The following is an 18161-nucleotide window of genomic DNA, read 5'->3' on the forward strand; positions in this document are numbered from 1 at the left end:
CTATTTTCATAAAAATCTTATAATTCGTAATAATAATTATTATTTTTGATATGCATAAAAATTCATTTTTGACAATTATTTAATCAAATTTTATACATTTACCATCAAACTTTCGTCTAAAAGTGTTTTTTTAATTTAATATATTTTTTCCAAAAAATCGCAGATTTTAAAATTATTTTATGGTTTTACTATAATAATAAAATTTGTAGATATTTATGTAAGTAGTATAAAAAAACGAAGGTATTCTTAAAAAATTCTAAATTTCGAAAATATTGAAAAAATTGTTTCCTCATGACCCATGAACAGGTTTACAATTTTTGTAAAAAGAAGTAGTTTTTTAAAAATATTTTTAAAAAAAATTGAACAATATAAACAGTTTTAAAAATAAAATAACGCTGGCTCTATACCTACGCTAACGTAAACTGATTTCCAAAACTATAGTTACGCGAAGTGTAACCTTGGCGAGAGGGGGTGAATATGGCCGAAAGTATTTAGCAGAAATTGTGGGGTGGAGTCTACAGCAGCGGTGAACGCAAAATAGTAAACACGGCCTTCGGCCGCGTAAGGTACTGCTCGCTTTTCTTTTTAAAAAAACCTTGGCGAGAGGGGGTGGATATGGCCGAAAGTATTTTGCGAAATTCGTTGGATCCTGAATAATGGTGAATTTTTTTTTTTTTTACGATAAGTGAAAAGTGAAACTTACCCCACGGGTGTCACTTTTCGAAACTTTTTTTATTTCGCGTAGGCTTTAGTTTTGGGAGATCAGTTTACGTTAATTTTTCATTTCGCTGTCACTTCGCGTAGGTTTAGTTTTAAAATATCAGCTTACGTTAGCGTAGAAATAGGCACTTCGATAAAATAACCTGTAAATTGCAAAAAAATCACAAAACACTTTTTCGTAGAGTACTAAAAGATAAAAAATTTTAGCTAAATAGAAATTGTCAAAATTAACGATATGCTGAAATGGCGTGGACTCTCATCCCTCATATATAAAATTTTATTAAATAACTGTCAAAAATGAATTTTACATGAATATTAAAAAGAATTATTACAAATTATAAGATTTTTCTAAAAATAGGCCACAACGACTTTAGGTGAAATATAATAGATCGACCCTACAATTATTATATATTTAAAGAATTAGAGAAGATGAAAAAAATGTTATAATTTAAAATTTAATGATAATTATGCGACATTTTTGTCAAGAAACAAGGTCAAATGGAGAGCGGCATATGTTATATATATATGTAGTTCAATGTTATCGCGATTAATTTATAAAATAACAACGTTATTAAAATTTACGTTTCCATTAAACTTTTTATTCTCTTGGTTGTTCATATGTAAATCAATCTTGTTAAGAAACAAGGATATCTCTCTACCATCATTATTACATATATACTGTTCCCCCCTTTCGTCCCAATAAGTTTAATGCTTCATATATAAAGCATCGTTTCTTTCTTTATTTTGCACATGTTATTTCGCTACGAACTGATAGAGTGACCACTTACATTATGTATAAACGAAGAATATCTTTAAATCTTATTAAAAGTTTCTTTTGTTTCATTTTTATTGTTTCTACTTTTGCTGATAAAGGTCAGATGACTGTAAAAATTTAATTATTAATATACTGTTGACAAAATATTCGCAAATAAAAAATAATTTTTCCGCTTATATTAATTGCAATCTTATCTCTCTTTATTTTCAAAAGTTTGCTATAAACTGAAATTTAAAAAATATTTTTTTTAAATTGTTATATACAGATGCAATAAAATAATGGTTTAAAATTAAATTTAGAGAATAAGTGGAAATTTATTATTATTATTATTATTAATATTTAATAAATTTATATTATTTTACGTTTATAGAAAAATAATGTTAGAATTTTTTTTCACACAGAATGCGATGAAATAAAATGTCCTGGACCATTAAGATTTTATGCAGATTTAAAATGTAAACCGATTTATAAAAATCCTGAAGACTGTTGCGCTGTTAAATATGATTGTTCTCATCTCAAAGGAAGATCAAAGACTAAATGTTATGTAAATGATAATGTTTATGAAATTGGTGAATCACTTAAAGAAGAAGATGCATTGCCTTGTGATATAAATTGTGTTTGCAGCGATAGATTACGAGGAATGTAAGTTTTTTTTTTTTTATTTTATTGTTTATATTTATTTTACTTGATATAATTTTTTTCGTTAGTTTTACATATTTATTATTATCATCAATTTAAAAATAATAAATAATAAAAGGATAAAAAAACAAAAGTTATTATTTGTTTTTAAAAATTTTTAATTAAAATAATACTAATTTCATAACACTAAAACGTTTTAATAATATTTTGTAAATTTATTTTATTCATCAAATAGAGCTTCATTTGAATGCGCCATTGTTGATTGTTTTCATGAAAGACCTAAACCTGGATGTTATTTAGAACATTCTGGAAAAAGATGTTGTTCAGGTCCCGAAATTTGTCGTAAGTAATATTAAATTTCCCACTAAGTTACTTAAACTAAAAATCATTTATTTAATTTTAAAATTAAATGAACATTTTTAATTGAAATATGGATTATCATGATTAAAATCAAGTAGAAATTTCTTGAAATAATAAAAAAAACTGTGATTATATTTATATTTTATCATTTTCTAAATAGAACTAATCCTGTTTTACAATAAACAGAATTTATTATCAAATTTAAAAGAACAATTTGTAAAAATTTAATAAATAAAATTATGTGTGTTTCTTTTATATAATAATGAATTTGCGAGATTTTGAGATAAAATATATATATATATATAAACAAGGCAATTTAGAAAGAATTATGTAACATTTTTTTCACAGCTACAAATCCAGTAACCTGTCTTGTTGATGGTAAAACGTTAAAGGAAGGTGATTATTTTAAACCAAAAGATAAACCGAATACAAGTTGCTATTGCAAACCCGGATATAAAGGTAAATTTTATTTAATATAACATCTTTACAAAAAAAAATAAGAATTAGTAAATATTAAAAATTATCGAAGAATTTAAAGGCAAAAAAAAATAGAATTAATTTTTTTTTTAATTTTAGGAGAAAATGTTGAGCCATTCTGTCACACTCCCAAGGGTAGTTTGTGTGGAACGGAAATGAGACATAGTTACGAAATTCATGAAAAATGCGTTCCTGTCTATTACTATACACAATCGCCTCAAACATCGTGTAGTGTTTCTTACAGATGTCGTAAGTAGAAACGTGACCCTCGAAATTTTCGATTAATAATTCACATCGCATATTTTCGAAAAACGAAAGATTATAATTGAATTTTAATGATAAATATCTCTTTATTCAAAGGACAAATGCAAAAAGAAGCTAAAAAGAATAAATTAATTATATAGAGAACTTTTTTACAATTATGGAAAAAATTCGGATTTTAATCATAAGCTTATTATTTATATTTAATATAATATTAATATTTTTAAGATTTTCATTACAAAGAAATATAAAATAAAATTAATATTTCAGAAAACAAGAACGATACTTTAATTTCTCATCCTGAAACACGAAATCAACCAGATAGTGACGAAACAAGTGAGTATTATTTATATTTAAATCTAAACCTATAATTTTCTAAAAATTTATTTAAAACAGTCAATATTGTCACGATTTTATTTTTTCTTTTCATTTAATTGTAACACCTTAAACAACGTAAATTTTGAATACTTGGAATTTAATGATTAATAATTAAAATTCCACATTTTTTAAAAATGATTTTTTATCGATAATTTTTTTCATGATATTTACCAAAGAAACAGTTGTAAGGATTTTAAAATTTTTTTCATTTTTTCAAAAAATAAATATTCTATAATTTATAGTCCTGACATAATTTTTTATTACATGTGAATTTCAATAAATAAAATAATTTTAGATTCTAAGTAATATAATTAATAATAAAAAAAGGAGAATTTATTTTGTAAAACTGAAATCATTCTTGTAAATTATATTGTAAAATTAGGACACACGAAAAAAGAATGATCCTTATTTTTATATTTCTCGTATTTTTTATTAAATGGAAAACAAAAATAAAAAGTAATTATTATATTTATTTTACAGACACTTGCAAATTTGGAAATATTGTCATGCAGATCGGTGATGAACTTAATCAAGCAACGGATTATAGTTCCGTTTGTGTAAAATGCAAATGTGAAGTTCCACCAATTCCTACTTGTCAACGACTTTCTGATGATGAATGTGACGTGACTATTCATCCAAAATTTGAATCTTAATTATTGATAATTATAACAATATTATTATATCAAATTATATAAAAATTTTAGATAAATAGCCAATTCTATCGCTATGTTTCACAACAGTGAAATTGCTGTTTTATATATATAAAAGAACTAATTTTAAGAATTGAATTTATAGTAACTAAAAATAAATATTATTTTTCAAATTGATTCAATATATTTGCATAAAAATGAAACTTTCAGTATTTAATGAAAACGATGAAGTCTTACTTTTAGGCGAAGGAAATTTTTCCTTTTCACTTGCATTATTTAATAAGAATTTAAATATTAAAATTATTGCCACTTGTTATGAAGAAGAAATAAGAAAACCTGCCGAATGCAATGTTCATGTTTTGAGAACAAATGGTTGGTATTATAAATAATAGTAAACCTAAGTGATAAAATTTTTTGACTAAAAAAAAAAAAACTTATTTTAATTTTTCTCACAGGTATTCGAGTATTATCAGGCATAGATGCAACAAAATTGAATGAATGTCAAGATTTAAAAAATAAAGTATTTGACAAAATAATATTTAATTTCCCTCATGTCGGTGGAAAAATGCGTATAGAAAAAAATCGTCAACTTTTGAAAAAATTTTTCACATGTGCCGGAAACTTTTTAAAATCAACTGGACAAATAATTGTAACATTGTGCAATGGACAGGGTGGAACTCCCGTCGATAATCCCCAAAGAAATTGGAATGATTCATGGCAAATTGTGGAAATGTCGGCACACGGCAATTTTCTATTAATCAATGTACAACCATTTGAAATGACATTTTTTGAAAATTACATTGTCACTGGTTATCGAAGTTTGGAAAAGCAATTTAACACTAAAGGTTCGATTACACATTTTTTTAGACGCACCAATAATAATAATTTTAAGGAAAATAATCAAATTGCTATCGATGTGGGAAAATTGGATTTATTAAATTTTTATGGCAATTGGAATGATATTGTGCGTGTGGAAAATTTGAAAATTAATTCCGAACCAATTTCACTTTATCCATTGAATTTTACATTTGATATTACAGTAATTGTTGAAAATTATTTTTCTGATTCTAAATTATTTGGAGTGCTTTTTAATTTTGCTGGAAAAATAATAGACAATGTTGAATTAATTGATTCGTACGAATTTTCCAATTGTAATAAGAAGACAAGGACTTATAGAATAAAATATATGTCTCATTTTATTCCCTTGCATCGAAAACGTGTGATTAATATTCATCAAAATATTATTGCAAAAATCCTTGAAGAGAATTTGCCGGTAACTGTTTCGAGGTAAATTTAAATTTTTTGTGAATTAACGATTTTAAACGTTCAAGCAAAAGTAATAATATTACTGATAAAAATTACTTCTTATTTATTAAATAGATAGATAGATAGATTTTATTTCTCCATCGTGTACTTTTTACAAAGTTTTACAATTTTTTCTTTCCCACTAGTTTTTTTTCTAAAAAGATATATACATCAACATAATGAAAAATCGTAAAATTCTTATTTATTAAATAAAAAAATGTTTATTTGATAAAAAAAAATTATTTTTATAATTCTAGTATTTTAATTTTTATTATTTAAAGCAGTTTATTTAATTATAATAAATTCTAAGTGTTAATTAATATTCAATGTATAATTTTCAATAAAAATATATTAATTTAAAAAATTTTTTAATTCAGTTTAAATTTATTTACTTAAATATTATGCTCTAAAAACAATTTTTATGTATTTTTAACGAGTTTAAAATTAAAAAAATAAAAGTGAAATATAGGCACGAATCTTATGCAATGACGTGTGCAATTAAAAAGTTTGAAGATAATTTTATCTAAGAATCGTGAGAAAATTCAAATTATATATTATATTATATGTATTCATTAAAATGAATATCAAATACTTAGTTCTTTTTTTGTTGATGTTTTAAATTCATCACGTAATTTGTGATTAATCTTATTATTTTTTTCATTAAATTTCATATTAATTTTCTTATATAAAAAAATTTATATATTAATGCTTTAGTCGCTATTTCGCATTAGTTCTGGAATTGACAATGTACCAAAATAAAGAATTTCTGTTTTTAATTGCAATAAATTTTGTTATAACAATTACAAATGTAAATGCATTCGATTATGAAAGTGAGTAAAATGAAAATTGAATTGAATATTTTTTTAGTAATATTTTACTCAAAATATGTAATTTTAATTTAAAAAATTTTTTTTAATAAAATTATTTTTGTGAGGGTCATTCCACTTGATTTCACCTATAGTCGTTGCGGCCTATTTTTAGAAAAATTTTGTATTTTGTATTAATGACTTTTAATATCCGTACAATTCATTTTTGACAATTATTTTATGAAATTTTTTTTTATTTACGTTGAAATTTAGTTTTTATGTTGAGTTGAACGGAAAATAGGTTAGTTTGACAGCTTTGGAAATTTTATAAAAAAGAACAGAAATAACTCAATTAGTAAATATTTTTTCATTGATATTTGTTGAAAATAGTCTAATTTACCAATGTTAATTGATAATTGTGTAAAAAAGCCAAAATATTACGTGAAAATAAATATTCAAACTTACCTGTAAAATATCAAAATTTGTCACACATTTTATTTATATTTTCTAAGAAAGTTTATAAATATTATAAAATTTATTACTACCTAACAATAAGTACTTTCCATGTACTTTCACATGATAAGTTGGCTTTTTATTTTTATAATATAGAAATATATGAAATTTAACATTGAATATTGAACTTTTCAGGTTTTTATCAGATTTTGAACATTTATATCTTCGCAGGCGGTTAATGAAAAAATCCCATTTTGGTATTAAAATTTAAGTTAAGTTTTCTTTATTCATCTTATCAAAATTTGGTGATGGAGAACGAGCTACTTTTTATTTTTATTCACTTTAAAAAATCTACCTTAAAATACGAATTTAAAGGTTAAAAAACAAGTAATTTTATAAAACTGAAGTTGGTCTTCTCAATATTGATTTATTTGTATGAATTTTATTTATAAAAATACTTGTTTTTTAACCTTCAAATTCGTATTTTGCGGTGAATTTTTTAAAGTGAATAAAAATAAAAAGTAGCTAGTTCTCCATCACCAAATTTTGATAAGATGAATAAAGAAAACTTAACTTAAATTTTAATACCAAAATGGGATTTTTTCATTAACCGCCTGCGAAGATATAAATGTTCAAAATCTGATAAAATCCTGAAAAGTTCAACATTCAAGGTAAAATTTCACAAATTTCTATATTATAAAAATAAAAAGCCAACATATCATGTGAAAGTACTTATTTTTAGGTAGTAATGAATTTTATAATATTTATAAACTTTCTTGGAAAATATAAATAAAATGTGACAAATTTTGACATTTTACAGGTAAGTTTGAATATTAATTTTCACGTAGTATTTTGACCTTTTTACACAATTATCAATTAACATTGGTAAATTAGACTATTTTCAACAAATATCAATGAAAAATAATTTAATAACTAAATTATTTCTGTTCTTTTTTATAAAATTTCCAAAGTTGTCAAACTAACCTATTTTCCGTGCAACTCAACTTAAAAACTAAATTTCAACGTAAATAAAAAAAAATTTTATAAAATAATTGTCAAAAATGAATTGTACGGATATTCAAAGTCATTAATACGAAATATCAAATTTTTCTAAAAATAGGCTGCAACTGCAACTGCATTTCAAATAGGTGAAATAAAATGGAATGACCCGTGAATAAATAATGTATTATATTATTAATTAAAATTACTAATATATTATTCGATATGTTTGTAAATTGTTTCATAAAATATATAATCATCAAAGATTGTGATGTCGTTGAATGTCCAAATGGACCAATAAGATTTTACGAAGACATGTACTGTAATCCAATTTTCAAAAATGAAGATGACTGTTGTCCTGAAGAATATGATTGCTCTCATGTTTATTCTTTTAATTTAAGACATTTACGTAATAATTGTATTGTTAATAATAATACTTACAAAATTGGTGATAAAATGAACGATATAGATTTACCACGTGACAAAAAAAATTGCATTTGTGCAAAAGAAAATAATTACATGTAAGTAAATTAATTCATTATATTATTAAAAAAAAATTTTATCTTTCAAATCAATTTGGTTAAGACAAATTTTATTAGAAATGAATATAAATAATTCTTATAAAGTAAACATACAGTTGGAAAATATTGTATTCTTTTAAAATATCACGTTATGATATTTATCATAATTATGTACCAATATAATTTTTTTCCATAAATGTAGACCTGAATTTAAATGTGAAGATAAATGCACCGAAATAATAGGGCGATATAATCGAAGGACTTGTTACATAAGAATATCAAGAGATGTTTGTGTTAATCAAGTAGTATGTCGTAAGTAATTAAATTAAAAATTTAATTTAATCAATTTTATTAAATAATAAAGTGTTAAAAAAAAGTTTCAATCCGAAACTTCTATGGAAAAAAAATTTTGTAGTATATTTTTCTAAAATAGAAAAAATTTTAAAAAATTGAAAATAAAAGAATTTAAAAAAAATAACAATATGATGTTATAGTAAAAAAATTATAAAATTTAAATGATTTTCTTCTTAATCATCTTTGTAGCTAAAAGGCGATTAAGATGTTTAATGGATGGTGTGAGAAGGATAGAGGGTGAAACGTTTTTTTTAAAAAAACATCCACTTAAAGAATGCATATGTCAAGCTCCAAATTCAGAAGGTAAAATGTGAACAGATCTATAATGTATTTAAAATATTTAAACAATACAATATGTAAATATAATTTTTCTACATTGTTCAATTAAAGGGGTCAAGATTTTCTGTTTTAACCATAAAAATTTCTGCAACACTGAATCATTATTTATAAAAATGCTTATCAAAAAAGAAGCTCCATTTTATTTTAGTGATGAGAATCCTCAAACATATTGTCCTGCCTACTCAAAAATTTGTAAGTATTAAAAAAAATTGTTCATCGTCAATATATTATTAATTATTAATTTACATATTTATAACAATAATTTAAAGACGAAACAAAAAATTCAAATTTTTTTAAAATACTTTTAACTTTTTTTTCAAATAAATATTTTTTGATTGAATATCAGACTTGGAAAATCTAAAATTATGTGAATTGTATAAAAAATATTCTGAATATCAATTCTATAAATAAAAAAAGTTAAAAATTATAAAATACAAATGAAACTGTTACAGACACGGAAGGTGATGAAATAATACAACCAACAAAAATAATTTCTAAACACGCCCGTAAGTTAAATGTTTTTTAAACTTTTATTAAATATATGTTGTGTTTTTTTAAAATGAGATTTCCTTATTTTTACTTATAAAAATAAAAATATAAAAAAATTTAAACAAAACAAATGATTTAACTTAAATTAAAAACAAAAATTGAACATTTATAAACTTTCTAGAAAAACAATTAAAATTTGTTAATTTTCGTTCTTTTGTTTTTGCAATAATCAGTAAATATTTTTAAATAAAATTGACTTATTGTGAACAATGAAGAAGTTTATATTATCTACTTACGTGACTTTTTAAAATTAAATTTATCAATAACTTTTTTCCTTTAAAATTAAAATTCCAAAGAAAATAAAAACAATTTTATAAAATAATTGCCAAATAATTGTATTGAACAGAAATCATTCCTATATATTATAAGTTTTTCTAAAAATAGGTCGCAACGACTTTGAATGCAATTTAATAAATTGAAACTAAATTTAGAAAAATGTTTATTTAGAAAATTTAGTATAATATAAAATTCAGTATCTATATCTAATTCCTTTTTTTATTTTTAAGGTAATTGTACATATGGTATATTATCAATGCCAATAGGAGCAAAACTGAAAAATTATAATTCTAGAAGAAATGAGTTCAGTTGTGCAGAATGCGAATGTATAATTCCACCATCTCTTACTTGTAAAGCACTGACAAGATTTGAATGTGAGAAATCATTTCAAAATTTTAAAAATAATTCAAAAAATTTGATACCTCAGAAACGACTAGACAAATGTGTTGTGATTAATAAGGATATTTGATAATTGTCGAAAATTGTAAAATTGTGTTATCTGACGGATGAACTTTGAAAACATATTTTATCCACTATTCTAATTTTGTCACTATTTTAATTATTTAATAATTAAATCCTTAAACAATAATAAATGAATTAATTCTAAGCAAGAGTTAAGAGTTTCACTTTTTAGAATTATTGTATGTTTTTTATTATACGAGACCTTCGCGCGATGATTATTGTTTTTTAATCATTGAATTATTTTGTATTAATAAAACAGTAGTATAATGATGTTTTATATGATATTTTATGTTTCAAGAGAAATAATAAAATTTTTTACATAATTCTTTTTACTTCGTTCCCTAGATATCATACAGTATCAATTCTTTTTAAAAATTATGTTGCAACGATTTTGTTTTTTTAAATATGTAGCAAAAAAAAAAAACGTAATTGATTTTTTTTTTTTGATTCAGTCTCTGATAAATAAGAAACTTTTTCCAGTTTATACGAAATTGATATTATTATTACATAAATTATTATGTATTTACAATATTTTTATTATTTGAAAATAATAATATAAAAATTTATTGACATCATTAACACTTGTCGAATTTACAAATTTCTTCGTATGGAATTCTCTTTAAAACACTGCCCGTTTTTAATTCAATGTCAACGCAAAAATCTTCAATTCTCACTTTTTTTATTGTAACAATTTCACCGATATGTTTTCCCTTAAGAATAATAACTTCTCGTCCAATTGCCGGTATCACTGTTTCAAGATGTTCCTGATCAATTTTTAAAATATGACCCTCAACATTTTCGGGTGAATTAATTTTAATTTTTCCCACGTAAAATGAATCGTCAACAATTTCCATTATAACACCTTTTGCTTTATAATATTTTTCGCCAATTTTTTTTGTCATAATTTTCACAATTAAACCATTGCGTAACCAGCCTTTATGCTTTTTTTCACTCTCAACATTACTTTTTCTTTTTGACGTTGAACATTTAACATTATCATCAATAATCGATTCAATTGAAGGACTTTTTTCTCTTTTCATTATTTTCGAAGAATTTGATTCATTGTCAATTTCACTGATTGGTTCATTTTCACTTGGTTCTTTTCGTTTTCCGAGAATTCCATGTTTTATTAATGTCGCGGGTAAAAGTTTTGGTTTCAATTTCATATTTAATACTAAAGGCTCGTCTTCGGTTCTTATTAATGGCGTTAATTCATCGTTTGTCTCTTCGGATATGTTCTGTCTACCTGTCACAACTTGTTTCTCAATAAATGCCATCATTCGCTCCTCTTCATTTCGATCCATTTTCTCCTTTTTTGCTTGTTTCTCCTGAGACGCTATTGCTTCTGGATCGCGATCGACGTATGTAATAAACCATCCTGTGAAAAAAAAAACATATGAGTTATAGGATAATTCCTTCAGAAATTGAAATTTAAAATTTAATACATTTTCCAGGTCAAATTTTAAAAAATTCCAATACAATTTTTAATTTAACTTTCACGTTATATATATATTAGTAATCTTAAAATTTTCAATGCAATAAGTTATTATTTAAGTAAAATAAAAAAATTATTGTTGAATTGAATTTTATTATTATATTCATCGTTTAAAATTTTATATACTTATTATAATCTATAAAATTATTAATTTAAAGAATATTTTTAATTTACTGTTTTATAAAATTTGTAGATAAATATTTATGCTGTTTTAATTTAAATAACTTTAATGAAAAATTATAGCTCAAATAATATATTAAAAAAAAAAAAAAATGTAGAAATTTAAAAAAAAATTTCAGAACTTTTCCATGATTTTCAGATTCTTAGGGTGTCTAACAACTGCTAAGAAAAAAATTTCCTGACTTTTCAATGACCTAAATTACACTAAAAAATTTTTATTTTGATCAAATAAAATTTATTTTGATACAATTAAATCATTTACCTGTTCTATTATCCACTAATTTCATATGTATTTGAAGCAAATAAATAATGTTTCGTAAAAAAATAAACGATGCTGAAGTACGCAACGTTTATGATCAACGATTAGAAATCAATTTTTATTTTTAACATGAAAAATTATAAAATTGTTTACCTCAAAAAATTATTTTTTATAATTTGTTGATTAATAAAAACTATAAGAAATATTTTTCAGGCAAAAAAATTATTTCTTTAAAAATCGTTCATCATAAACGTTGCGTACTTTAGCATCGTAAAAATAAAATATTTAAGTGAAATAAATAAACTTATTGGGGACGTATAAATATTCTCAACATTTAATTTAAAACAATTTTTATGGCGTCAAATCTTAAATTATCAAATATTTATTTAGTAAAATTATATAAAGCAGATTTTCTAGTACATCGAATTTCAAATTATTACAATTTGCGCACATCAATATTAAAACTATAATAATATACTCTATGTACTATACACTACCTCTGTATCTCTATAGGGCTATAAGCCCGTTGGTTCATTAAATAAATAAATAAATTTCAATTTAACGGAATTTATGTCAAGAAAAATTGCATAAAGAACAATTTTTTTAACAGAATTGTTATTTTAGTAAATTTCAATTTATCAAAATATTTACTTAATAGAATTGTCATTAAATACATCCACAATTAAGAGAATTTCTATTTAACAAAATTCTTAATTAAGAAAGTTTTTATTAAAGAAAATTTTAATTCCAATTAATTCTTATTTAACAACGAAGCTGAAGTACGCAACCTTTATGATAAACGATTTTTAAAGAAATAATTTTTTAAAATGAAAATTTTTATAAATTTTTGTCTAAAAAATATTTTTTTATAATTTGTTGATTAATAAAAACTTACAAAATTTTTTTTTGTGCAAAAAATTATAGAATTTTTCATTTTAAAAAATTAATTCTTTAAAAATCGTTTATCATAAACGTTGCGTACTTCAGCTTTGTATTTAACAGAATTCTCATTTAAGAAAAATTCTACTTAGTTCTTTTTTTTTGTCAATTTTTATAGACATAAATTTTGTTAAATTGAAATTATATTAATTTAAAAATTCAAAAAAAGTATTAGAAAAAATGCTTTATAAGAGTTCTGCTAAATAGAAATTCTTTTAAATTGGATTTTAGTTAAATGTAAATTGAAAATTTTGCATAATATAAAATCCACTTTATACAATTTTGCTAAATAGAAATTCGATAATTTAAGATTGGACGCCGTAAAAATTTTTATAAGTTAAATGTTGGTATTAGTATTAAATAATAAATTATTCGTATTAATGAATAATTTACTTTATTTGAAATTGAACCGATAAAATAAAATTGTATCAAATAATTTTTATTTATATATTAAAAAACCAAATATTTCACTGAAAAAAATTAACTAATTGTTATCCAAGTTTAAAAAATCATTTATTAGATTCAATAAATAGTAATAAATAATTATTTACTTAATGAATATAAGATATATCACATGCTTAATAATTGACTGTGAAAGCCAACTTTTTAATTTGCATTTGTTTTGGGGAAAAAGTAAAAAAATTTTGAAACCAATAGTTACTTTAATTTATTCATAAAAAATTCCAGAAAATTAAAGAAATTCCCTGACCATTAGACACCCTGGATTCTGTGGGAAGCCTGATATGGGTATTAGAATTTTTCTACTACTAATTATTTGTGATTATATAATTATAAAAAGGGAACCTTTTTCTGTTTCATCGACAACACATTTTCCAGAACGTCCAAGCCATTTGACAAATCCCGTTAATGTAAGCCACATTGTTGCATTCATATGCACATGACCCCTATCAGCAATGTATTCTTGATAAACACGATTAGCAGGCACTCGTTTTGTGCCAAATTGTCGTTTCAATAATTCTAAAAACGTTTGACTAAATTCTTTAGAAAATTGATTAATATATTTATTCGCATTATCGGCAAATAGAAGAAGTTGTCGATGATGTGATTCAGACATAGTATGACATTTAAAACCATTTTCATCGCGACATTGTTTTTGACACATTTCACAATACCATCGTAATTTTTGCAGTCCTTTTGCTTTTATTTTATTAGCAATATATTTCGGTGTTCCCACCTCGTGTTTTCCCATTGTTAAGCACTTTATTTATTTGTTTCTATATATATTAAATATAAATCGCCCTATACGACGCGTATTTACGTATTAACACATTTTTTGGAGGTTATATTTTGACATTTCTAACAAAATATCGTCTGCTCATTTTGTCGATAAGGTAGAAATTCATTTTTCCGGCATGCAAATTTTGAATTTTTCACAATAAAAAGTAAAGAAATCTAGAAATAACACAACTTCACTAATATTTGAATAAATGTAATAATAATAAGAAAAAATTGAAAAATTATAATTCTTCTTATAAATTTTTTATTGGATTTTATAATTTCTGAACTATAATTAACAACAATTTCCATAATATATTAAATACCCAATAAAAAATAATTAAAAACAGATGCGGTTATTCTGTTAAATGCAATTTTTTTGAAATTAAAATTTGGTAAAATAAAAAAATTCGGTTAAATAAAAATTAGAATAATTAAAAATACCTGTACTTTTCAAAAGAAAATTTGTTGAAATGAAAATTCTATTAAATACAAATTTGGCTAAATAAAAATTATTTAAAAGAAAATTTCTTCAAGTAACAAATTGAATTAAATGAAAATTGAGTCAAAAAGAAATTTTGTTAAATACAAATTTTATTAAATTGGAAATTCTATTAAATAAAACACTGAGTAAATGAAAAAAAAAATGAAAATTCGATTAAATACAGTTTTTGGTAATTAAAATTTCTTCAAAATGTTACTTGGTTTAATAAAAAATCGACAAAATCGAAAATCCAATAAATCCAAATTTGGTTAAATAAAAATTCAGTCAAGATGTTTTTTTCTAATAAAATATAAAAATTTAAATATTTAAACTTGAAAATATCAAATTTTTTGTTATGGAATTTGAGATTTAAACATATATAAATATTAAACATATAAAAAATTTATTTTATTTACATAGGATTAAATAGTGAATTATTAATATTAAATGATTTTCACTTTTAGTTTAATTTTTTCTTAATTTTTTCACACAATTCAGTAACATAGAAAATATCATTTTTTAAATCATCCTGATGATTCATCCACCTAATAACATTTTCTAAACTCGCAATAGCATCAACTGTTGAAATATTATTTTCCCTCAACTCAGATTTTGAATTGTCAACATCTTTAATTATTTCAGTGGGTAATGAATTTTTTTTCCCCTTCACTATTATTGCACAATCACTTTCTTTTTCATCGTCATCATCATATTCACTGGAATCATCATCCAACCAATTATTCGTATCATTTTCATTACAATCCTCATACCCGGGAATTCGTTTCAATAAATTTAATAATTCAGGCTTATCATGCGTATCGTGTGGATCGCATTCAATTTCCATTTGTTCCTCAAACATATCTTCAGTACAAACTTTTCGCCACGATTGAATGAGAATTGTCGATGAAACACTTTCCCATGCACTTTTTAAAATATGACAACTGTCCCTTAAATTCCATGTTTTTAAAAATTCATTAACACTCTCAATATCGGCTTTAATTCCACGTTGTAAAACTTCTTTGAGAAAATTTTGCCGATAAATGATTTTCAATTTTTCAATAATACCCTGATTCATTGGCAAAACATCGGACGTTAAATTCATTGGTAGTAAAACTAATTTTAATAAAATTCCACTTAACGTGAGATTTGTCTCGGATACATAACGACATGCCGCTGAATCGAGAAGTAAAACAATTGATCCTGATTTACCGTCTTGTTGTTGACGTTTTTTCACTGATGGAACAAATATTGTTTTTAGCCAATCGGTAAAAACTCCCATATCAATCCATGAACTTTCTTGTGCTTTATATTTTATTGGTAATTTGTCAGCTGTTTTTAAACTCCATGGAATTTTCGATCGTCCAATTATCATTAATGGAATTTTATGACTTCCCGTTGCGTTTGCACAAATGACTAATGTTACTTTAGGCGCATTTCTCTCATAGGTACTTTTTTTTGGAAATGTCTTCCACCAAAGAATATTTTCATCGGCACTATAAATATTGTCCAATGGATATTTATCATTTTTAAGTGCTTGTGAAAATTTTGTTTGAAATTCACATGCCGTGCCACTATTTATCGAACGTTTCTCATCTTGTCGATGTTGTTTTTTAATACCGCAACGTGTTTTAAAACTTTGTAACCAACCATTACTTGCTTTAAATGTCTTTGGACCATTTAATTTCACATTAAATTCAAGTGCTTTCTCTTGTAACATTTTACCAGAAATTAAATTGCCAAGATAATAATTTTGTTGATACCAAATTTCCATACAAGAATCAAGACCAATATCACCTTTTTTACCCTGTAAACGTTTTCGTTTTGACATTCCATTAATGTGCTCTTTCTCATGGCAAAATTTTTCCAATTCACCTTCCATTTTACGAATACGTCCAATTGTTGATCGTGGTATATTATATTCTTTAGAGAGATTTGTCAATGTTGCTCCATTTTTCATACGTTGCAATATCTCATACTTTAAACACAATGGAATCATATGATTTCTTTTATAAACAACTTTACATTGTTGAGCGAATGCTTGTGGTGTTTTTAGTAAATCATCATTGAAGGGTGTAAACGCAACTGTTTGTAAATTCATTTTGGTAAAATTACTGCAAAAAAAAAAAAAAAATAAAAAACCAATAAATTAATTTTTAATTTATAAGTTTTTCCAAATTTTTAATAATAAATAAATTCTTTTTCTATTTTATTTTAGTTAATTTTTTTTATTTACTTTCAATAAAATTTTTAAAATAAGTCCATTTCTATTTTGATTTTAATTTTTATGATTTTATCGAACTATAAAAAGAAAATAATAGTGACTTTACTTTACCTTTTAATTTTCGTCTCTTTTATATATTTCTTTGGTGTTGTTAATTATATCTAATTAATTATAAGCCTTGAGGATGTCGAACCAAGTCATTGAAACATCGTTATTAGACAATTTATTTTTTTTTCATATTTACCCCTCCTATACGAATTAAAAACTGTAAATAATATTTTCATAAAATTAAATTCTTACATAATTATATTCATCAGACTATTATTTGTGTATAGATAAATGAAATAGCAGTATATAAATATTAAATTAATAAATATTTTACTAAATTTCAATTATGAAGGAATTATTTATTTTCAACAATTTTTTCCTAATTCTTGACTTTTTTTTATTATAACCTAATATAACCAAAAAAAATGGTTGTGAAGTATAATTTATTTCAGTATTTTTTACAAATAAAATTAAATTTAATAAACGTGATAAAAATAAAGAAAAATTGAAAAAATTGAGATTTAAATTTAAATTTAACTTTTTATGTCACTTTCTCATATAAACAAATTTTTTTCTATACAAATTTTCGCTGTGTATATTTTGCACAATACTCACCAATATTTTTACTAGATCAAATTAAATGAATAATCCAAGTATTAATTATTTAGAAAGCAGTGAATTAATCACTGTAACTCTTTCTATTTCTTTAAAAGAAATTTATTATAAAATATTTTCATATATGCAAAATACTACAAAATACATAATCAAGAAGACTTGTACATAATATTTTTGACATGTCAAGCTCATTTGACTTGTTGACATTTGCGCATGCGCAAATGAAACAGGCTCAATGGTCTTTAAGGGCGCACTCACACCTCTGGCTGCCTGCACAGGCAGCCAGTGAGAGCCAATCAGAGAGTCAGTAGATTTAAATTTGAATTTTCTGTCTCTCTTACTCTTGTACGTTTTCTGCGT

The 18161-nt window shown here is 23.4% G+C and overlaps 5 protein-coding genes across 8 annotated transcripts; 3 read left to right on the forward strand and 2 right to left on the reverse strand.

Moving 5' to 3' along the window:
* The first annotated feature begins 1437 nt into the window (after window positions 1-1437).
* LOC127285930 (kielin/chordin-like protein) lies at window positions 1438-4437 on the forward strand. Of its 2 annotated transcripts, XM_051312158.1 has the most exons (8): window positions 1438-1593; window positions 1897-2137; window positions 2370-2476; window positions 2843-2953; window positions 3071-3099; window positions 3187-3220; window positions 3503-3568; window positions 4091-4437. In XM_051312158.1, exons 1-8 carry the CDS (start codon window positions 1512-1514, stop codon window positions 4261-4263), a joined length of 843 nt encoding a protein of 280 aa, XP_051168115.1. In that variant the 5' UTR covers window positions 1438-1511; the 3' UTR covers window positions 4264-4437. The 2 variants fall into 2 exon arrangements, with proteins under 2 accessions (XP_051168115.1, XP_051168114.1); XM_051312157.1 differs by having other exon boundaries at window positions 3071-3220.
* Window positions 4438-4457: 20 nt separating this feature from the next.
* Window positions 4458-5907, forward strand: LOC127285926 (ferredoxin-fold anticodon-binding domain-containing protein 1-like). The gene is made up of 2 exons (XM_051312151.1): window positions 4458-4632; window positions 4716-5907. Exons 1-2 carry the CDS (start codon window positions 4458-4460, stop codon window positions 5549-5551), a joined length of 1011 nt encoding a protein of 336 aa, XP_051168108.1. The 3' UTR covers window positions 5552-5907.
* Window positions 5908-6260: 353 nt separating this feature from the next.
* LOC127285927 (uncharacterized) lies at window positions 6261-10647 on the forward strand. 2 transcript variants are annotated; one of them, XM_051312152.1, is made up of 7 exons: window positions 6261-6395; window positions 8089-8344; window positions 8547-8656; window positions 8888-9001; window positions 9089-9229; window positions 9490-9543; window positions 10093-10647. In XM_051312152.1, exons 1-7 carry the CDS (start codon window positions 6311-6313, stop codon window positions 10329-10331), a joined length of 999 nt encoding a protein of 332 aa, XP_051168109.1. In that variant the 5' UTR covers window positions 6261-6310; the 3' UTR covers window positions 10332-10647. The 2 variants fall into 2 exon arrangements, with proteins under 2 accessions (XP_051168109.1, XP_051168110.1); XM_051312153.1 differs by having other exon boundaries at window positions 6267-6395; window positions 8293-8344.
* Window positions 10648-10804: 157 nt separating this feature from the next.
* On the reverse strand, window positions 10805-14513 carry LOC127285920 (DNA/RNA-binding protein KIN17). Its single transcript, XM_051312141.1, has 2 exons — window positions 14002-14513; window positions 10805-11702 (listed from the first exon to the last, which is right to left on the reverse strand). Exons 1-2 carry the CDS (start codon window positions 14405-14407, stop codon window positions 10900-10902), a joined length of 1209 nt encoding a protein of 402 aa, XP_051168098.1. The 5' UTR covers window positions 14408-14513; the 3' UTR covers window positions 10805-10899.
* A 788-nt stretch (window positions 14514-15301) lies between these two features.
* On the reverse strand, window positions 15302-18022 carry LOC127285914 (tigger transposable element-derived protein 2-like). Of its 2 annotated transcripts, none has more exons than XM_051312132.1 (3): window positions 17802-18022; window positions 17250-17387; window positions 15302-17028 (listed from the first exon to the last, which is right to left on the reverse strand). In XM_051312132.1, exon 3 carries the CDS (start codon window positions 17013-17015, stop codon window positions 15378-15380), a length of 1638 nt encoding a protein of 545 aa, XP_051168089.1. In that variant the 5' UTR covers window positions 17016-17028; window positions 17250-17387; window positions 17802-18022; the 3' UTR covers window positions 15302-15377. The 2 variants fall into 2 exon arrangements, with proteins under 2 accessions (XP_051168089.1, XP_051168090.1); XM_051312133.1 differs by having other exon boundaries at window positions 17250-17403.
* Window positions 18023-18161: the final 139 nt, after the last annotated feature.

This window comes from Leptopilina boulardi, unplaced genomic scaffold (genome assembly GCF_019393585.1).
Source record: "Leptopilina boulardi isolate dan_hultmark-lab unplaced genomic scaffold, ZJU_Lbou_2.1 LbouV2_342, whole genome shotgun sequence".
Lineage (NCBI taxonomy): Eukaryota > Metazoa > Arthropoda > Insecta > Hymenoptera > Figitidae > Leptopilina > Leptopilina boulardi.